Consider the following 19,565-nt stretch of genomic DNA (forward strand, 5'->3'; position numbering starts at 1 on the left):
AGTTCGGTTGTGTTCATCTGTTGATAATAGTTCATATCAAACAGTTACATTCATGAGTATATGTAAACAAGAATAGCTACAATGTTTTCGTGAAGTAACAATTTTTCAGTCAATGTTTATATTTGATGTTGATCTCTAATACCAAATTGTTATGAATATCTTAATTGTATCTGAAAATATCAGAATGTGTAACAGGTATGTCATGTTTGATTTAATGCATTTGTCATTTGAACTATTCTCTGTTCAAAACAATTTAAGGACAAAACTAATAAAAAAAGATTTAAAAAATAAAATAAAAAATATATATATATAGTTATTGCACAAAATAATGCTATTTATGCCATGCGACCTTTTCATATATTGGCTAATTCTTTCTTAGAGCCTGTAGGAGTCACAGTTTGACTATTAATAAATGTACACCTGTCCCCTTAATGCTCAGCGGTTCCTGGTCAGTTGGTTCAGCCTACAAATGGCGGCCTCCACTGTACGTAAGGGGCAGGCCTACTTTAAGCGCTGCGTAAACAGAAATGCCAATAATGACATTCACAAGCTAAAAGTTTCTAAAAGAAAAGGAAAACCTACAACAAGCATTTACATTTTCCTTTAAGTTCTAGTATGACATGTTTAAGCCAAGCAGTAAGGTTCATATAAAGTGATCTTTCTGTTATATTTAAATAAGTACTAGCCCATTGGTACTGCTGTTATTAATGTCTGTAGATAATCTGTGTGCTTGCTTCTGATGAGGCTCCCATAATAGATATTACACAAAATGATCTACAGGCTATCTAAAGTTGGAGAGACATTTATTGAATATACTAATTACCTCCCAGTGGGAGGGTAGAAGGGTGGTCTTCCTTTCTGAGATCACTATAGTTTATAACTTACGGGGTGACGTTAAACCATTAAATGGGTTTCACATCCTACTACTCTATTTTCCAACATCCCTTCCTTCCGCCACATTAGTCCTTCAGTGGTGGTCCCTGCATTTTTTTTTTTTTCATTTCAGCACAGTGCAGCAATATTACTGGAGGCTTATCATGAACAGCCACCAATATCATTTTTGAGAGCTTGAGGAGAGAAAAAGCCAATGCAAGACGTAACCTGACAGCAAGGCTGCGATTGGAAAAACTTGACATACAATGAGGAGCCGCCTAATATATTTATCTTGCGTTTAATGCTCTGGCAGTCAGGGGAGGTCATTAAAGAAGGGCAAAACAGTCGCCCCATAGCACCTTTGGACCAAACATGTATTCTTAATTTAAGCAAGAGAAGCCTAGAAAAGTTGGCAGAACCTGGGGCCTGATTCTTTAAGGATCTTAACTTGAGAAACTTCTTATTTCAGTCTCCTGGACAAAACCATGTTACAATGCAAGGGGTACAAATTAGTATTCTGTTTTGCACATCAGTTATATACTGACTGTTTTTTCATGTAGCACACAAATAGCCACTTTAAATTTCAGTGTACAAATAAGCTATCAAGTATTTGTACAATCAAGTATTTGTATTTGGACTAATGTGACGTTTATGGTTGCACCTCTATAGATTGTTCTGCCTCTCTGCACAGCAAGACACACTTCTGCTTTGTGGAGCTAGTTCTGAGGGCAGAGGGTCACCTGCATCTTGAAGTGCTCTGATTGGACCAGGTGCATCAGGCCAAAACCAAGGTGTTCCCAGTGTACTTTAGTCTTACTTCATAAAATAACCTTCACAGATGAAGCAGTGGACTCCGTGTCCCCAATTCAGGAGGGTGGACTTACAGACGTTCAGGAGCTGGACGAGTGTGTCGGAAGGGGGCATTTAGAGAATTTAGTAGGAAAGGAAGGTGGAAAGCCTTTTTTAAATCACTTATATTGGCGGGTATATCAACCAACAACATGGCCCTATTCAATGAACCCCTCCACAAATTACTACATAAAGAAGAAGAATTTCTCTGAAATAAGCTCATCACAAACAGGAAACATATCTACTGTCCTAAATTCATAGATTACCAGGACTTCATTGGAGAGGACTTCGAGTAAGTCCAGAAGCAGGTGTCCATCCTGGATATCAGTAAACAGGTCTTTTACAACCAAAGGCTGCGGATGCTGAAATACAAAATATTTAATTACATATTCATGTTGTGACCCCAAATGATGGTGTTGACAATAGCCAGATGTCTTCCTCTATTGCTCATTTAAGTGAGCATTTAACTTCTTATAGCTGTGCTTTAACCAAAGAACATGGGTTTGAAAGTTTGTCTGTTCATTACAAATTATCCTTACCTTTGACAACTGTGAATTAATCCAATTTGAGAAGGTTCTCTTCTGTGTACCCTCCTGCTGGGCTGTAGAAAAACAAAACAGATAAAACATCAAACACAAAGAAAAACAATTGTATACATACACTACGCATTTAAACAGTCTAAAATAATCTCTCAACAGAACATACTGACCATCAAATCAAACCATGAACAATGCATCTCAACAATAGTGCATAGGGCTAAATTAGAAGATATTTTGTGAATATGATCTTATAAAATATACTGTCATTAATAAAAAAAAGTTACTAACAGACCAGTAGGTTAAACAATACCTATAAAAATGCAAATCACTGAATTTGTAAATAGCTTTACAGGGATAGAATGATTTTTCTTTTAAAACAATATTTTGTTTGCTACAGCTTAACACGTTTCTGTGATACAAAATGTTAACTTCGGTAGAAGTTTGAAAAAAATAAAAGTGTGTCACAACGTTTTATCTGTGAGCCTTGTGTTTGGAATTTTGAGAATCTTCTGTATTGTATTGTGCAACCCAGACTTGGTTTCTATTCCAAATACTTAACCGGTGCAGTCCTTTGTATCCTCCCACTTATGCCATACATGGCGGTCTTTTAAATATGGACATAAGATAACGTCATTTTACCAACTATTATATCCTTAGCATAGTTGATTATCATAGATTTTATTAAAAACGGTGACTGTTGGATCAGTGTCTTATGTCAAACATACAGGGCCTGATTCATGTTAGGACATCATTTGCAATTTAAAAAAAAAAAAAAAAAAAAAAAAAAGATAGAAGGACTACGAAAGTTGCCCGCAGTTCCGACCATATTCAAATCCAATCGTATCTGAAGATACATTTTCGTTTGAATCTGGGAGACAGTATGCTCTGCCTAAACATCGCTTGCTGTATGTAACTTCACACAATGAATGCAGAATACGCACATGCATCTACTCACTATACCAGGGGTCAGGGAACTTTTTTACCTTTTACCCCAAAATATATTTAGATAGGCCGACGTTATCCCCTTGATTTAAAAAGGAAGGAAATCATATATTATTAATTATTGGAATTCAAAATTTTATTGAATCTATTCAAAATTTCTTTGAAAGCTTCAACTTCAAATCTTCAGGTTTTGGAGAAATGATGTTGCTTCATTTTTGATACGAGAGCATCAATATTGGGGCATTTTGATGTCAGAGCAATTTGGATACAGTCTTCAGCGTCCAATCGATTTCTCTGCTTTGCTTTTATGTTCGTTAGAGTGGAAAATCCTTGTTCGCAAAGGTAGGTTGTTTCAAAAGGCAGCAACTTTTTGACTGCCTCCTCATGTGCAATTTTGATGCCTTTGCAGCTGTTGACATCCAAAAATATGACAGAACTGCTTTGATTTCAAATGCAATACGTGCTTCATTATTGCATCAAAGCTCAAGAAGTGCCTCTGCCAACCCTTGAGGCTCTTCTGATACAACAGCAATTTCACATTTAAAGGGGTCTACAATCCAACTGACAGCATGTGAATCGGCAGCATTACCCCCAGGAATTTCATTTTTACCCCATTTGGGGTAATTTACCCCTGTTCCCTGACCACTGCACTATACGGTCACATCAGAACACATAAAAATAAATAAAACGTACAACTCTTAATTGTGTAATCATTATTAAAAAAAAATTTTTTTTTTTAAAAGTAAATATTGAATATGCTCTTAATGCGTGCTGTACATACAATGCATTTATATACATCTTCCTTTCATACACACGTTCTGTGTTAGCCAGTGCTACGCATACGTGTGTTTTTTAATACAATGACTATGCCATATCAGTCATCATGATCTGCTGGCACTTACACCTGGCCTGTAACTGGTGCAAATGATATGGCCAAAACCAAGCGCACTTAGGAGAAACATCTCAGCACCCCCTTACTTTACATGGCTTACATTCATCGCCCCCTTTCTGCCTCTACTCGCAGACAGTAGTAGGCATCACTTGCGTTCAGACATGAACGTTCATTGGCGTAAGGCCCGTTTCTGAGCATGCTCAGAGCTATTTCACGCAAGATACGGCACAGACAGACTTACGTCCAAACATGATTCAGGCCCACAGTGTTCTGTGTGTCTCTTGTTTATTCAGGTTCATAATCCATTTCGGACTGATGTACATTAAGTGGTCCACACACCATCTCGCAATTTAATGTGAGATGTGACACAATCTGTTTAGTAGTCACTATTAAAATATGGTTTCTAGCAAATCCACATAAGTTTATATAGTGATGAAACTCCTCAGACAACTAACTAAAGCATTAAAAACTACTGTAAATTATTACGCCAACAAAAACATTGAGGGGAAGCCAAACTTTAGTGCCACACAGAACAGTCCGTGAAGTCAAAGTATGACTACATAGTAGGGACAGCCATCCTCAGTACCTGTTCTGTGTATATGGACAGCACAGTATAACTGCTGTTGATGTGTATACAGCTACAGTTCTCAGTACCTGCTCAAATTGGGTTGGGTACGAGTCATCGGTGCAGTATAATCCAACACCGAGGACTCCCCCAAAAAAAATGCGACTGTGTAAAAAAACGATGTACATAGAAGCAGACTTGCCTGCATATCGACGTTGGAGATGTCCGATCGGCGCAGGATTCTCACTGCAAGTGACTGCGACTACTGAGGTGTCCGGCAGGAGACTTTAACGTCAGTGCGACTTCTATTCCTTATAATTTAAAGTGCCAATGTGAAACCCTGCAGGTTAAGTGTTTAAACACTTAACCAAACATTGCCGCTTTAAATTAAAAGGGATAGAAGTCACACTGACGTTAAAGTCTCCTGCCGGACACCTCAGTAGTCGCAGTCACTTGCGGTGAGAATCCTGCGCCGATCGAACATCTCCAACGTCGATATGCAGGTAAGTCTGACTCTCTTTACATTGTTTTTTTACACAGTCGCATTTTTATTGGAGGAGTCCTCTGTGTCGTTATGGTGGTACGATTACCACCGCTTAAATTCTTTATGTATAGATAACTGCTCAGTGTCAATTCTACTGATCGGTGTGTTTATCGAGAGCACACCTGTGACACACCTATATGCACCTGCCCGGCAGCACTGGGAATATAATATCTTGTTTTCAAATAGGTCCTGACATCATCATACAGCCCTTTTTGTTTCTTGTAGATAAACTAGGTATTCCTAAAAGTAATTATTAAAATCATAATGTCTCTTGTAAAATTAAGGGTTGGAAAGACATGTTGAACTTTTATAAGTTCTTAAGAACTCGGCTACACGTCACATCTTAAAAGTATACAAAACTCTATTGTTACCAAGAAATCTTTGATTTAGATCAATCCATGATAATCCGCTGAGACCTTTTCATAACATGCATAATACTTCCCAAATCTTTCTGCTAACAAGGTGGATACAGGTAAACGATGAGAAGTCTATCTTTACTCTAACTCACAGCGACATGTGGCTTGTGATCCTACATGGTATAGCTTTGTAAGAGTCTTGCAACAAAAGTATGTTCTGATTATATCATGAGTAGGTTTTGGTGAACACTAAAATCCAGGCCAAGAAGCTGCATTCATTTTAAAATCTATTTCATTTAGAATGTTGAAAGGTAGCTAGTTGTAAAAAGTTATTATGAAAATAATATTGTTATCATTGGTGTATACATCAGCATGCAAAGGTTAAAAACTTAACCTATTTTATTTATTTATATAGTTGTTGAGAATGGAGAGGGTAGAAAAGGTAATGCACAAAAGTCTAAGGGGTATATACTAAACTGCGGGTTTGAAAAAGTGGAGATGTTGCCTATAGCAACCAACCAGATTCTAGCTGTCATTTTTTAGAATGTACTAAATAAATAACAACTGGAATCTGATTGGTTACTATAGGCAACATCTCCACTTTTTCAAACCCACAGTTTAGTAAATCTAGCCCTAAGGCCTCATAGAGAATGAGTACTACCAGTTTGTGTAGCATATCATAAAATCGCTCTACACATGTCCAGAAAGTGAGTGCAGCATATGCTCCTATGTAGATTTGCGTGATTCTATCACTTACTTATCTTTATCACCAGTCTGAGTATGGAGGGAGAGACGGGATGAAACATTTCATAACAGGTAGCGTTCTCTAAGGGTGTTTGCACAATTGCGAATGGATGCAGCGCAGTGGTTTAGTGGTTAGCACTTCTGCCTTACAGCACTGGGGTCATGAGTTCAATTCCCGACCATGACCTTATATGTGTTGATGTTGTATGTCCTCCCCGTGTTTGCGTGGGTTTCCTCCGGGTGCTCCAGATTCCTCCCACACTCAAAAACATACTTGTAGGTTAATTCCCTGCTGACACAAATAACACGTGTCTATATGGTAGGGAATTTAGACTAAGTTCCTCTTGGGCAGGGACTGATGCGAGTGTGTTCTGTGTACAGTGCTGCAGAATTGGTGGTGCTACATAAATAATGATGATGAGAAGGAGGAGGATGCAGGCAATTAGAAAACCTCTCGTGATTGGCTTTTTGCGATTGCACCGCTGACACAGATTGGTGCTCTCTTTGTTGCTTGCACATACGTTAGGGTTGTATGTTTTTAAGCAAAAAAAATAATTGTATTCTTTACATACACAAAACGGGTAGCTGTATCTGATCTATTAGAGAGGCTTTATAGATGCCCAATACTGAATGTGTTTGTTGCACATAAAAGAAGCGAATAAAAACATGGGCGCAAGTGGGAAGTAAGTGTCTGTGACGTATGCTGTTATAAACCAGGTACATATACTGCTGGTGCAGAACTGCATTGATCTTCAGATGCGCATGGCACAGAACATGGACACAAATACGCTATGTAGCATAAATTACACCCAACATGTGACCAACTCAACATCAGGCCCAAATCTCCAGAAGTATGAATGACTTGCAGCTGTCTCCTCGATAATGGAAATACAATGTCCGGATTGGTGGATTCAAACAAGAGGGCGGGACCAGCAAAGTCATACAATGCTAGAAGGAGAATAATGGACAAGCTCCGTTTTTGTGTTCAAGTTTTCGACCCATCTTAGCTGCCATTTAACCATGGACTGCAATCTATGGGATGTGACCGACATTGAACTAATATTGTCTGACGTTATCTAGAACATTTTATGACCATGTTTCATATAGAACATTTTACATTTTGGGGTTTAGCTGTGTACTTAAGTCTCTTCTGTAAAAAAAAATTATTGAGGCTAATATGAGTTAAGTAGGAACAGGAAGTATTGTGTTCTAAACATGGCTTATATTGGTTTAACTAAATATCTGTAAATGGAGTTAACTAAACAAGTAGAATAGCACTGATGAAAGGAGAAAGGAAACACTCTCCCTTAAAAACTGAAGTCTGGAGATAAGATCTGAGTCAGTACAATATTCCTGCAAGTGGTCATCCTTGAGGCTGGGAAATTCGTTGGAATTCGCTGCAATTTGCTCCTTCCTTATACAAAAGTGACAGATAGGAAAAACATCATCCCCTAGGACTTCCTTTCAGGCTATTCAGTATCTCAGAAAGTGCAGGAAATGGTTAAATTGTTTACATTAAGCCAAACGTAGACAAGAAGCCCTGTCCCACAGCTATGACACATGTGATTATAATATTAAGATCAGATACTTGTATAAAATCCTTAGGGGTCGATTCAACGGTAATTTTAACACCGATTTCTGCTCGCGGCTCAGGGAGCTGCGAGCTGAAATCCAGCGAGATATTACCGTATTAACGGTAATATTTTTAGAGCGCGAGTATTTAGCGGAACTCGCTAACAATTGAACACCCCCTTTAGAGTGGAAAATGTATTTGTATGATAATATGTTTGACCTTCAGAAATAACATCTTTTTCTTATGGTTGAGTTTCCCCCTAGCCCAGTGATGGGCAACAGGCGGCCCTCAGAGTCCTCACCAGCGGCCCCCAGCTCCTTATTATTGTCAGATTTGTAATAACTTGTAACACTTCTTTAAAATGCCTGCCGATATGTTATTAAGGACAGGTGTCTCGTTCGTTGACTAAATGTATTGTTTTCATTTATTAATGAGATTAAAGGTGATGGCCAGCCCATTTCAGGGGCCACCCATCAGGTTGCCAATCACTTGAACCGGAGATCCGGGGGCAGCAACATAGAACTTTCTGCCCAGGACTCCAACTAGAGGCAGAGGGCAACCTTATTAGGTGGTAGTGTATACTTGCCTGCTCTCCTGGAATTTCCAGGAGGCATCCAAATTTCGGGGAGTCCTCCCGTACGAGTAGGTAAACCTCCCGGATCCTAAAAAATGCAGATAATCACGGCATTGAATATCAAGGGCGGAGCTTAATCATGTCATTAAGCCCCGTCCCGCTATTCAATACCGTGAATTTCGGCATTTTATAGTGGGGGCGGAGCTATGGTGACGCCAAGACATTACCACGCCCCCTCCTACACCTGTCACATGACTCAGAAAGTCGGCAAGTATGTGGTAGTGCAGCTTTAACATGTAATAAAAATACATTATGCTGCAGAGTATTAGACATTGATTTGTTTGTGTTTTACAGATATAAGCCACCTCATCATGTAGCTTTGCAGTAACTACGTAAAATCTCAGATAGAAGCCCTATAGTGGGAAAAAGCAGCGTCAATACACCCATGTGCCTTGGCCCTATGATTTCTCATTCATTTCATTTTCATCTGATCCATTAATCTCTGAAGCAACAATAGCGAATACTAATACTATCGCCAGAGTGTCCTCATAGTAACTTTTTACATTGGCTGCAATGGTGATACACCCCCAGTGAGTTGTGGCAGCGATAATTATCCTTTATCCCTTTTATTGCAGCAACATATTTGATATTCTATTTAATTATACACATACAAGTTAACCCGTGCATGATACTCATGCATTCTAGTCAAATCAAGCTACTTAAGGTGTTAAAAAGGTTCTTGTCATGCATTTGGGCCTAGCCCAGGCCTCCTCAGGGGAAGAGCGTTACTTCCCGACGTAAGCGCCCTTTTTTAACGTGGTTTTGTCCACATGTCACCACCTCATCATTCTTCTCCATCACCTCATCCTTCATTTTCATCGCCACATCTATCCAGATGTCTATCCAGACACAGGGATCTCTCTCAGCGGTCCTGAGTATCACACTCCTCTCGCTCTGTCACCCCCGGCAACCACCAACCACTCCCCACTGTCACCCCCGGCAATCACCAACCACTCCCAACTGTCACTTCTCCTTCAAGAAATATATATATATATATATATATATATATTTATTATTTTATTTTTTTTAAATCTTTATAAACACTTTTTTTCTTCTATACTTTATAAACACTTTTTTAACAATTAACAAATTAAATTAACAAATTAAAAACATCTTAGTATACCAAATTTCAGCCCTTTCTGAATTTGTTTTTCCACACACACTAAGAATTTAGAAGGTCAGTGTATAACTCCGCCCAGCAGGTGGCGCTGCAGCTTGGTTTTATTTTTTACACACACACACACACACAGACACACACAGACAGACTAACACACGCCACCAAGCATTTATATTATAGACTATTCTGAATAATTATACATATATTTTCACATTACTATAACCCCAAAATAATCATGCATGAGGATTAACCAATCAAAATCAAATAGGATTCCAAAAAACTGCTCATGCAGACCACATTGGGAGACCCCAGTTTTGGCCAGTGTGACTACATATCAAATTTTTACAACCCAACCATTAATTTGGCTGAGCAGCTGAATGGGAACGTGTGCGGCCAGTTTAAAGCTCCATACAAAATATTAATCAAATTTTTTTTAAAAAAAATGTAAACATCCTGAAATCCGTCATTTACCCATAATACACCTACAATGGATGCAAGTAGGCCCTTCTTGTACCATAAATATGCACAATATAATAAACATGACCATGAAACAATCAGGTACATATCCAAAATTTATAAATAGAAGTTTAATATACCCATGTGACCTCATATTGGCAAAATACAATGAAATATCTTATGATAATCCAGTGTAATCAATAGACTCAGTGGTAGGAAAAGTAAAGTTTCCTTTTGGGAAAATCACCTGCACCGTCCTGGGAAAACTTCCCCTGACACCATCCCAAAGGCATCAGGACCATTTCTGAAAACTTGTACGAAAGCAGCCAATCAGATATCGCTTTTATTTTCTAAACAGCACTAGAAAAACACGTTACAAAACCCAATTATTGACAATGGTTATAGTACCTTTTTAACATGCACCAGGTTTCACAAGGTTTTGTCCACATTAGCGTTTTCGGGTTCCACTCCTAACAGAACTCAAATGGGGATAGCCACCGGCAAATAGTGCAGCAGAAAGACTGTCCAGGTTGTCCACACGGAACTGACAATTGTCTTGCATTAAAGCATCAATCCCATGAAAAAATTTCAGGTGTGTTTTATTTTTTTTATTTTTTTTTTTTTTTTTACATAAATCACTGTCGCAGGCTATTAGAAGAATTTCATTGCTGTCCCAGAACGACTGGATCTGGCTAATTTGGTCATCAACATGTAAGACCAATATAAACGCATAAACTACCCTGTGATCTTCAGTGCAGACTGTTCTATTTAATAGTGAATTGTTACAATTTTGTTAATCTGAAATGTTACATTTTAGAATAAAAAAAAAAGTAACATTTCACAGGACACCTATAGCCCCATGGTCTTCCCCAAAACAGACTCAAACCCCTACAATCTATTTTGCACGCAGCAGCAAAATTGATTTTCCTTGCAAATCGTTATTCCTCTGCTGAATCTCTACACTGGTTGCCCGTTTTCTACAGAATCCAATGTAAAATACTTTTACTAACCTACAAGGCCATCAACAAAGCTACACCAACATACATCTCCTCTCTTGTCTCAAAATATCTTCCAATTCGGCAAATCCATTCTGCACAAGATCATCATCATCATCTATTTATATAGCGCCACTGATTCCGCAGCGCTGTACAGAGAACTCATTCACATCAGTCCCTGCCCCATTGGAGCTTACAGTCTAAATTCACTAACATACATACACAGACAGACACAGACTAGGGTCAATTTTTAATAACAGCCAATTAACCTACTAGTATGTTTTTGGAGTGTGGGAAAAAACCGGAGCACCCCAAGGAAACCCACGCAAACACAGGGAGAACATACAAACTCCACACAGATAAGGCCATGGATGGGAATTGAACTCATGACCCAGAACTGTGAGGCAGAAGTGCTAACCACTTAGCCACAGTGCTGCCCACATCTGCGTCTCTCATCCACCCTCATTACATCCTCCCATTCCGGGTTACAGGATTTTTTTCGGGCTGCACCCACTCTATGGAATTCTCTCCCTCACACAATAAGACTCTCCTATGGTTTACAAGCTTTCAAGTGTTCTCGAAAACCCACCTCTTCACACAAGCTTATAATATTCCTCAACCACCCTCTTAACCTCACTACATTACCCTATTACCATCCGTTACACAATTTCACACAAGACAACTACTCCCTGACCAACATTGTTGTGTGACAGAATCATTTAGCTTATGAGTCACTTTTACCTTTGCAGTCTGGCTGGACCGAAATGCAAAATGTTGACTTAACCTCATGTATCAAACTCTCATTGTCCCATAGATTGTAAGCTTGCGAGCAGGGCCTTCTCACCTCTTTGTCTGTTTTACCCAGTTTGTTTATTAGTTTACTGTGTTTGTCCCCAATTGCAAAGCGCTACAGAGTATGTTGGCGCTATATAAATAAATGATGATGATGATACAAAATACAGACAATGTACATGTAAAATTCATATAAGGCAGTCTAACAATATACAAGTTCATCTCTTTTCATGCGTGGCTCATTGTTTATATTATACCATGCGGTTTGATCTAAAGTCAGTAACAAAAACTATTATCTGCCCATTAAGTATTCTTTAATTTGCTTTTTACAAGTTTTGTTTATTATAGTAGCTATATTTGCATTAGTTGTTTGATATCCCATGTGGCTTTGATTTTCTGCTGTATAAATGACATAATGTTTGCCAACAGTCTTCCCGAGGTTACATGCCAATACTATAAAATGGCACACATTATGATTAACTTAACTCTGCCTTAAAGAGACAATATTGTTCTTTACGGTAAGAGCTGTAATACAGTGGAATGCACTCCCACAAGAACCGGTATTGCCAGATATTAGGAAAATTTAAGGATTGGACATTTTCCAAAACAAACAAAATATATAGAGCTACCGAAATTAGCAACACAATATGCTAGGCTGGGTACACACTACGGTGTTTTCAGCAGATTATGGGGCCAATCAAACAATAAACGACGATAATCAGCCCGATATTAAATTAGTGTGTACACTCCAAGGATGTACGATTATCGTTTCAGAGCACATCATATCATTAGATTTTTTAAAACCAGACTAAAAATTGTTGTTCAACGATGGAGTGTGGTCGTTCCAATTCTGCAGAGTGCGCGCACTCATGACCGGCAGTGTCCATAGATCTCTATGGAGTGTGCAGAGTCAGGATCTTTTCAGCCGATGGTTATGACAGATGAAGAGCACAGATCTGAAGGTAAATCGTGTAAAACGTGTACACATGAATCTGCACGCTGATTTGGACTTTGTTTTTTTTTATAATTGTTCATAAAATAGTTAATGATATCGCATCAGAAGAAATTTTGTATAGTGTGTACCTAGCCTTAATCAATGAAATGATCCTATTGTCTATACGGGCTCAGGAAGAAAATTCCCATCTCTTAAAGCAAATTGGATTATGGTTTATAGAGATTTTATTTAGCTACTTAACACCGTTTTATGTTTTTCAGACCAAAAATCCACAGGTTGTATTTTCCTGGTGCTGGAAAGACCCATCTTCAAGGGTTCCGATACCATAGGAACAAGGAGAATCTGCTGCAGCCCCTGAAGATTGATCTATACCCCCTAAATCATAGTGGCTCATTCCTTCCAGAATTGAACACATTCCTGTTATAAGAATTTCTTACCTTCTTCGGGATCAACTAGGACTTTAGAGTATGAAGAATTGAGCTTGATGGACATATATATTTTTTCAATGTAAACAACTGTGTAACTATATGCTGAATAATTATTTCTTTTATAAGCCATGTGTGGTTTCTACAGCTTCTCTTGCTGAGTATTCCGTTTCTCAGAAATACTTTGTCCACAGATTTCAAATATAACCGGGGGCAATCTGGCCACTAGGAGGCACCGATTTACTGGAGGCTATGGGTAATTATTTTATTTTAGGACAGCAGAATAAAACAAATGCATACTTCCCAACAGGATTATCCCATTTTATTAAAACGGACAGAAGAGTACTGTGACAGGATGGACCTCTTCTGCCACCCTGTCTGTTGTGTTGCTGGGGACTGGCTGGGCTTGCCTTGCCACCGTCCCCTTTCTATCTCCCAAATGCGCCCCCCTAACTGCAGTAGGAGGGGCATTTGCTGCTGCCAACACTAGGCTCCTTAGCAGCACCTAGAACCACACCCTTCTGGGTAACTCTCGCTGCTTGGGTACCCCCTTGCTGGTACATCTGACCTCTTGCCTTCAGATCAGGGTTGCAGTGGATGGTTCCCCCTGGCCTATCATACTGGCCAGATATGCAGGGTGGTGGGCTGAGCGTTAGTACTGGATGCAGGGTCTCAACCTCAGAACAGCCGGATAACAGATTAGATTATATCTAATCTGAAGGCCACAGGAATTACGGCAAGTAAGTAGATGTCAAAGAGGGTTCCTTAAGCAGTGATGTTTATTAGCTCAGGAAGTCCCGAGTCCTAGTTCAAGAACACTATTAGGAAGTTACTCCCTGCGTGAATCGAAAATGGAATCAAAATCGAATTTAATCAGTGCCACCCCTTAAGGGCTAGAGTTTATGGATGATTCATCATCCCCAAAAACCGTCAATTTCAAGAATCATTTAATAACTTTCTTGCTGACCCAAACCACCCACCCCCCCCCCCCCCCCCACATTGGCAACATCACTGAAAGAGGTGTGTTGGCATGCTAATCTGTTTTCCAATAGTTTTATTACGCTTTTGACCAAGAACATTTCTCCTATTGAGGTCTAAAATATATATTCTAACTTTCTTAGGGGTTAGAAAAAGAGTTTATACGAAAAAAAGATACATTTAATCTCAACCCACCCTGAAAAAAGTAATTTTTCTTTATTAAAAAGGTCATTTGAAAATGAAAACCTAGTCCAGTTATTGTACTTAAAATCCAACTCCCTCCTACCCAGTCCACTATTCTATAATCATAATATTATATTATTTAATTTCCACTCTATGCTTCGCACTAGGGTAGGATGTGCCCAGCAGCAGGTTAACAAAAGTCTCTGGCCCTGAGGTGGGGAGAGGTAGTCAGGAGCAGTAACTGAGAAGGACTATATGGTAGTATTAGGAGGAGGCATGTGGAGAGGAAATAGAGATGTTCCTTTGAGGAGCATATATATCATATTTGCCAACTCTCCCTGAATGTTAGGGAGACTCCCTGAAATAGGGGTGATCTCCCTCACTCCCTGAAGAGTCTGGCATTCTCCCTGATGCTGAGCCAGTACAAGACGTGGTTGGCTTCGCCATCTGTGGCATGATGACATAGTTCAGAAATTGTGTCCTATGTCCATGTATTGATGCCTATGGAGGTGGCCATTTCCATGGAGACCAAGATTTAATTAAAGACTGACAGGTAAGACAACATGACTTCAGTAATGGAGACAGAAATGTAAAAGACACTTCAGTATCTAGAGATTCATTAGCTGCTTATATTTAACGCATAGTTGCCTACTCTCCCGGAATGTCTGGGAGACTCCCGCATTTCAGGGCAACCTCCCGGTTCTCACCCCGCAATAGATGAGTTGGGGGGCGGGGGGGCTTAATGACGCAAATATTGTGTCATCTTAGTCCTGCCCCCTGCTGTAATTGGCCACAATTGTGACAATTGTTTAGGGGTGGGGCCAACATGATGCGATTCGTCAAGACCCGCACACCCATCTCCCCGGGATCTCCTTAAAGCCAACGAGGAAAAGTTGGCAAGTATGATATATATATATATATATATATATATATATATATATATATATATATATATATAATGATAGAGATCTTTATTAGATAGACAGAGGTTTGCATCTGGTAATTTAACTACCTATTCTGACTAGACATTCAGGAAGTTGATCAAAGAGTGATCAGGTAAAGTTAAAGTTCGTTCGAATGTCTCAGGGGAGCCGAGCGCTGGTCAGCTCTCCAGCAACACTGGTCTGCAGCGGTAAGAGGAGTCTTACTGCTCTCCAAGCCAGTCTGCTATCAATCATCTTATACATGAGCCGGCTTCCTGGCTCACACATGTGCACTGGAACTGGATATCCAGTGTTAGATTCATTTAAAACAAAACAAACAATAAAGTTAAAAATGTAAAAAAAAATAAAAAATACCAAAAACATAAAAACCATTGCTTTATGGTAAATAGGCTTCCACATGTGATGCCCCCAGTGATGGCTACCACTGGTAATATTCTTCACCGGCAGGGAGCTTTGGTAAATAGGGAGAAGCCATGAATCCTGTTAAAACATCTATTTTCACAAGATTTGGGGCTTATCTCTGTGACAGACCCGGGCCTTATATTGAGAATATCGTGCCAACCCGGTCTGTCCTCAGTGGGCCAATTGAACAACCATGGCCCACTCTGTTATTAAATGCCGCCCGGTGGCCAGATCTGTTATTACTGTGGTGTCCAGAGAGGGAGGGGAGAGGCAGCTCACAGGAAGTGTGAATCAGCTGTGGACCCTGTGACATCAAAAAGTAGTGGAACGGGTTAAAAAAAGGAGGGTCAGGACCTTATCTAAAATCAGTAGGGGGTCTCTCCCTGTTTGCTAACTATTGTTCTAGCAAGTCTGCAACACAGTCTGAATGGCACCATCACAGCAAGGGGTGACCACTGATGTCATGCACTATTTCCACCCCGGTTACCACCCAAACTCTTCACACCACCAATCACAAGAGGACAGTGAGTGGGGGGGGGGTGGTGAGAAGGGACCAAAAAGGAGCTGTCTGGGGGATGGGGGTTGTTGTTGGAGAATCTGGAGACAGCAAGGACCTGTTAGAGAGTAACCGTATTCTCGCAGGGCCTTAAAGGAATGCTTGAGGCAGGAGCTTCTTGACAGAGATCGGACAGTGTACCTCTAGGACTGATTCTGTTACCACTCCATCGGGAGACACTCGCAGATTCTGGGGAATTGGTGAGCCTACATCCGTAGGGAGACTGATACCCAGGGTCCCACCAAGCTGGTGGAGAGTTGGCCGAGCGGCTGGGATCAGCAAGATACACAGACCCACCTTAAGGATCAGAAACCCTGGCCCACTTGGATTGTCAGCTGTGGATTTTATTACCAGGAGTTTGGGCCTGCTAGGACTCTGTGCTTGGAGGTAACCTGCTGGGGATTTTGTTGGGGAGTTTTACTTGCACTGGTGATTTTCTGACACTTGATATATTTGGCGGGGGGAACAAGTTTCTCCTTGGGGAGCACTGTTGTATTTTACTAAGTGTGTGCACTTTGTTTAATAAAAGGGATTATTATTTCTTTCCTGTCTCCTTACCTGTGTGACCTGTGAACCTAGAGGACCGGGTATCTAGAGAGCTTTGGTAATAACCCCGGTGTCCTCACAATTTTGGTGGCAAGCAGTGGGGTCACACAGTCCCAACGTTTGGGTAGAGCGCAGGGACTCGTATCCAGATACGGTCAGGCTCTGTAAGGACACAAGGCAACAGTCTGTCAGCACCAGGGTTAGTAAAAAAAAAAAAAAAAAAAACCCTAGCTAGGAAGTCAGCAGGAATGGCCACAGAAGCAGAGCAGATCAGCTTAAAAGCCACAGAGAGATTCTATATGAAAGCAAGGAAACAACACTTGCAGGGGTTCTGCAGAACCAAAGGGGTGGACTTTGATGACACAGACGTGCGTGAAGTTCTGGTGGCCAAATTAATGGAATGGGAAAAGGCCCACCCTGAGGAGATGGAAGAGTCAGAGGTGGAAGAGGAGGAGGCCAAAGACCAGCCACAGAGACCCCCTAGTGGGACACAACCCAGACCACCGTCCGGCACTCCAGCAGTGCTGCAAGATTGGCTGACAGCACTGGGGGAAAGGGCAACCCTGCATGAAAGGGCAGCCGTACTCCAAGCAATGTTGGGGGTAGCATATGAGGTACCCCAGATTCAGAGAGTAGAAGGTCGGGGAGAGGCCCGGTTGAGACCTCAGCTGGGATATAGTGGAGTCCCAATTTTTAAAGAGGCAGACACAGACATTGATACCCATCTCCAGGTTTTTGAAAACTTGATGGGAGTCCATGGGATTGAGGAGGAAGAGTGGTCCAAATATCTGGGACCCAGCCTGACTGGGAGAGCGCTGGAAGCTTACCAGGCTCTAAGCCCTCACGAATGTGGGGATTATGGTACAGTGAAAAAGGCACTGATGGTAAAATTCCAGTTAAATGCAGAGACCTACAGATACAAGTTCAGGACTTTGAATAAAGGAGGGTCACAGTCGCACCAGGAATTTGCCAGCCAGCTACAGAGGGCCTGCGAGAAATGGATGGAAGGGAAAGGGGCCCGCTCCGCTAAGCAAATTAAAGAGCTCATTATGCTGGAGCAGCTGACTCTAAAAATGGCCCCAGAGATCCGGGAATGGCTGGCGGACAGAAAACCTGAGACCCTGGAGGAGGCAGCAGGGCTAGCTGATGAGTATGTGGTGAGTCGACCAAGATGGAGAGCCCCTAGTATGCCTAGTCAAGCAGATGCAGGGAGGGGGAGCCGAACAATTCCAGCAGGTCTAGTGACACCGGGAGCCCCCTTTATTAGAGAGAACTCTGCCCGGAATCCAAGAGATGAACCAGCCCGATCCAGACCCTGGGACCTGAATCCAAAGAGGTGCTTTCGGTGCAACCAGGTGGGGCACTTCCAGAGAGATTGCCCCCGTACCAGAAGTCCGATCCCAGGAGCCAGAGCTGCACCAGTGGCCGCTGTACAGTATGCCCCAGGAGATTTTGAAATCGGCATTGAGGCCGAGCCACCCTGTCCTGATGTGCCAGAGGCAAGGGACGGGGTGTATGTGGTGAACCTGATTTTGGGGAAGGGGAGGCAGAGCCCTAGGAATATGCAGGGTCATCTACAGGACGTGTGGGTGGGGGACTGCAAGGTCCAGGGGTTGAGAGACTCAGGAGCATCCCTGACCCTGGTGGAGCCTGATATAATTAAAAGATCCCAAGTTATGGAGGGACAGCAGGTCCGGATTTCCACGGTGGGGGGCCATCTTGCAGATATTCAGGTGGCCCGGGTACATTTGGATTGGGGGGCGGGATTTGGAATGGTGGAGGTGGGCATTCTGGATGGACTACCAGCAAAAGTGATTTTGGGGAATGATTTGGGCCAGGGATTGGTCACTCACTTTGTGCAAGCTGTGACCCGCAGCCAGAGCCGAGCACAAGCCACAGCAGCACAAGAAGCCGCAACGCCAAGGAGACCACCAAGATTAACCCCGGCAACCAGAACCAAGGAGCCAGAGGCAGCACCGTTGGTGAGTAACCCAGAAATATCTGATGTTGTACCAGAAATTGATTTGGGGGAGGAGGACAGAAGGGAATTTAGGAAGGCCCAACAGACTGACCCATCCCTAGCCAAACTGAGGAGTGCAGCAGACGCTGGGGGAGGGGAAGTGGCAGGCAGTAAAGTAGTGTGGGACAAAGGACTGTTATATAGGGTAGTCACCCCCACCCTAGATCAAGACCCAGGGACAGAAGTGAAGCAGTTGGTAGTACCATGGGCTTACCGGACCCATTTATTAGCGCTGGCCCATGACATTCCAGCAGCGGGGCACTTTGGGACCAGAAAAACGTTGGCCCGGTTGTTGCGGACTTTTTTCTGGCCTCAAGTCACCCAGGATGTGAAACGTTACAAAGCCTCCTGTGACACCTGTCAGAGAATAGGGAGAGCCCCTAAGAAAGTTCCACTACAATCCCTGCCTATAATTGAGGAGCCCTTTGCCCGGGTGGCTATAGATATCGTAGGTCCATTAGCCATCCCCAGTTACACCGGAAAAAGATTCATCCTCACCCTGGTGGACTTTGCCACCAGATACCCAGAGGCAGTAGCCCTGTCGTCCATAGACGCAGAGCATGTGGCCCAGGCTCTGGTGGACATTTTCAGCCGGGTAGGATATCCCAGGGAAGTGGTTACTGACCAGGGGACCCAATTCCAAGGGGACCTAGTCCAGACCCTATGGGAAAAGTGGGGCATTAAG

The 19,565-nt window shown here is 41.7% G+C and overlaps 1 protein-coding gene across 1 annotated transcript in view; it reads right to left on the reverse strand.

The window, feature by feature from the left end:
• Positions 1-19,565, reverse strand: part of SYNE2 (spectrin repeat containing nuclear envelope protein 2) — a 255,816-nt gene that overhangs the window by 203,557 nt on the left and 32,694 nt on the right. The window contains exons 3-4 of the mRNA XM_075192813.1: positions 2,262-2,323; positions 1,989-2,084 (exon numbers count right to left, since the gene is read on the reverse strand). Coding sequence (XP_075048914.1) covers positions 1,989-2,084; positions 2,262-2,323 — 158 coding nt within the window. The remainder of the gene's footprint in view (positions 1-1,988; positions 2,085-2,261; positions 2,324-19,565) is intronic.

The sequence above is a fragment of the Mixophyes fleayi genome, chromosome 12 (assembly GCF_038048845.1).
Source record: "Mixophyes fleayi isolate aMixFle1 chromosome 12, aMixFle1.hap1, whole genome shotgun sequence".
NCBI classification, from domain to species: domain Eukaryota; kingdom Metazoa; phylum Chordata; class Amphibia; order Anura; family Limnodynastidae; genus Mixophyes; species Mixophyes fleayi.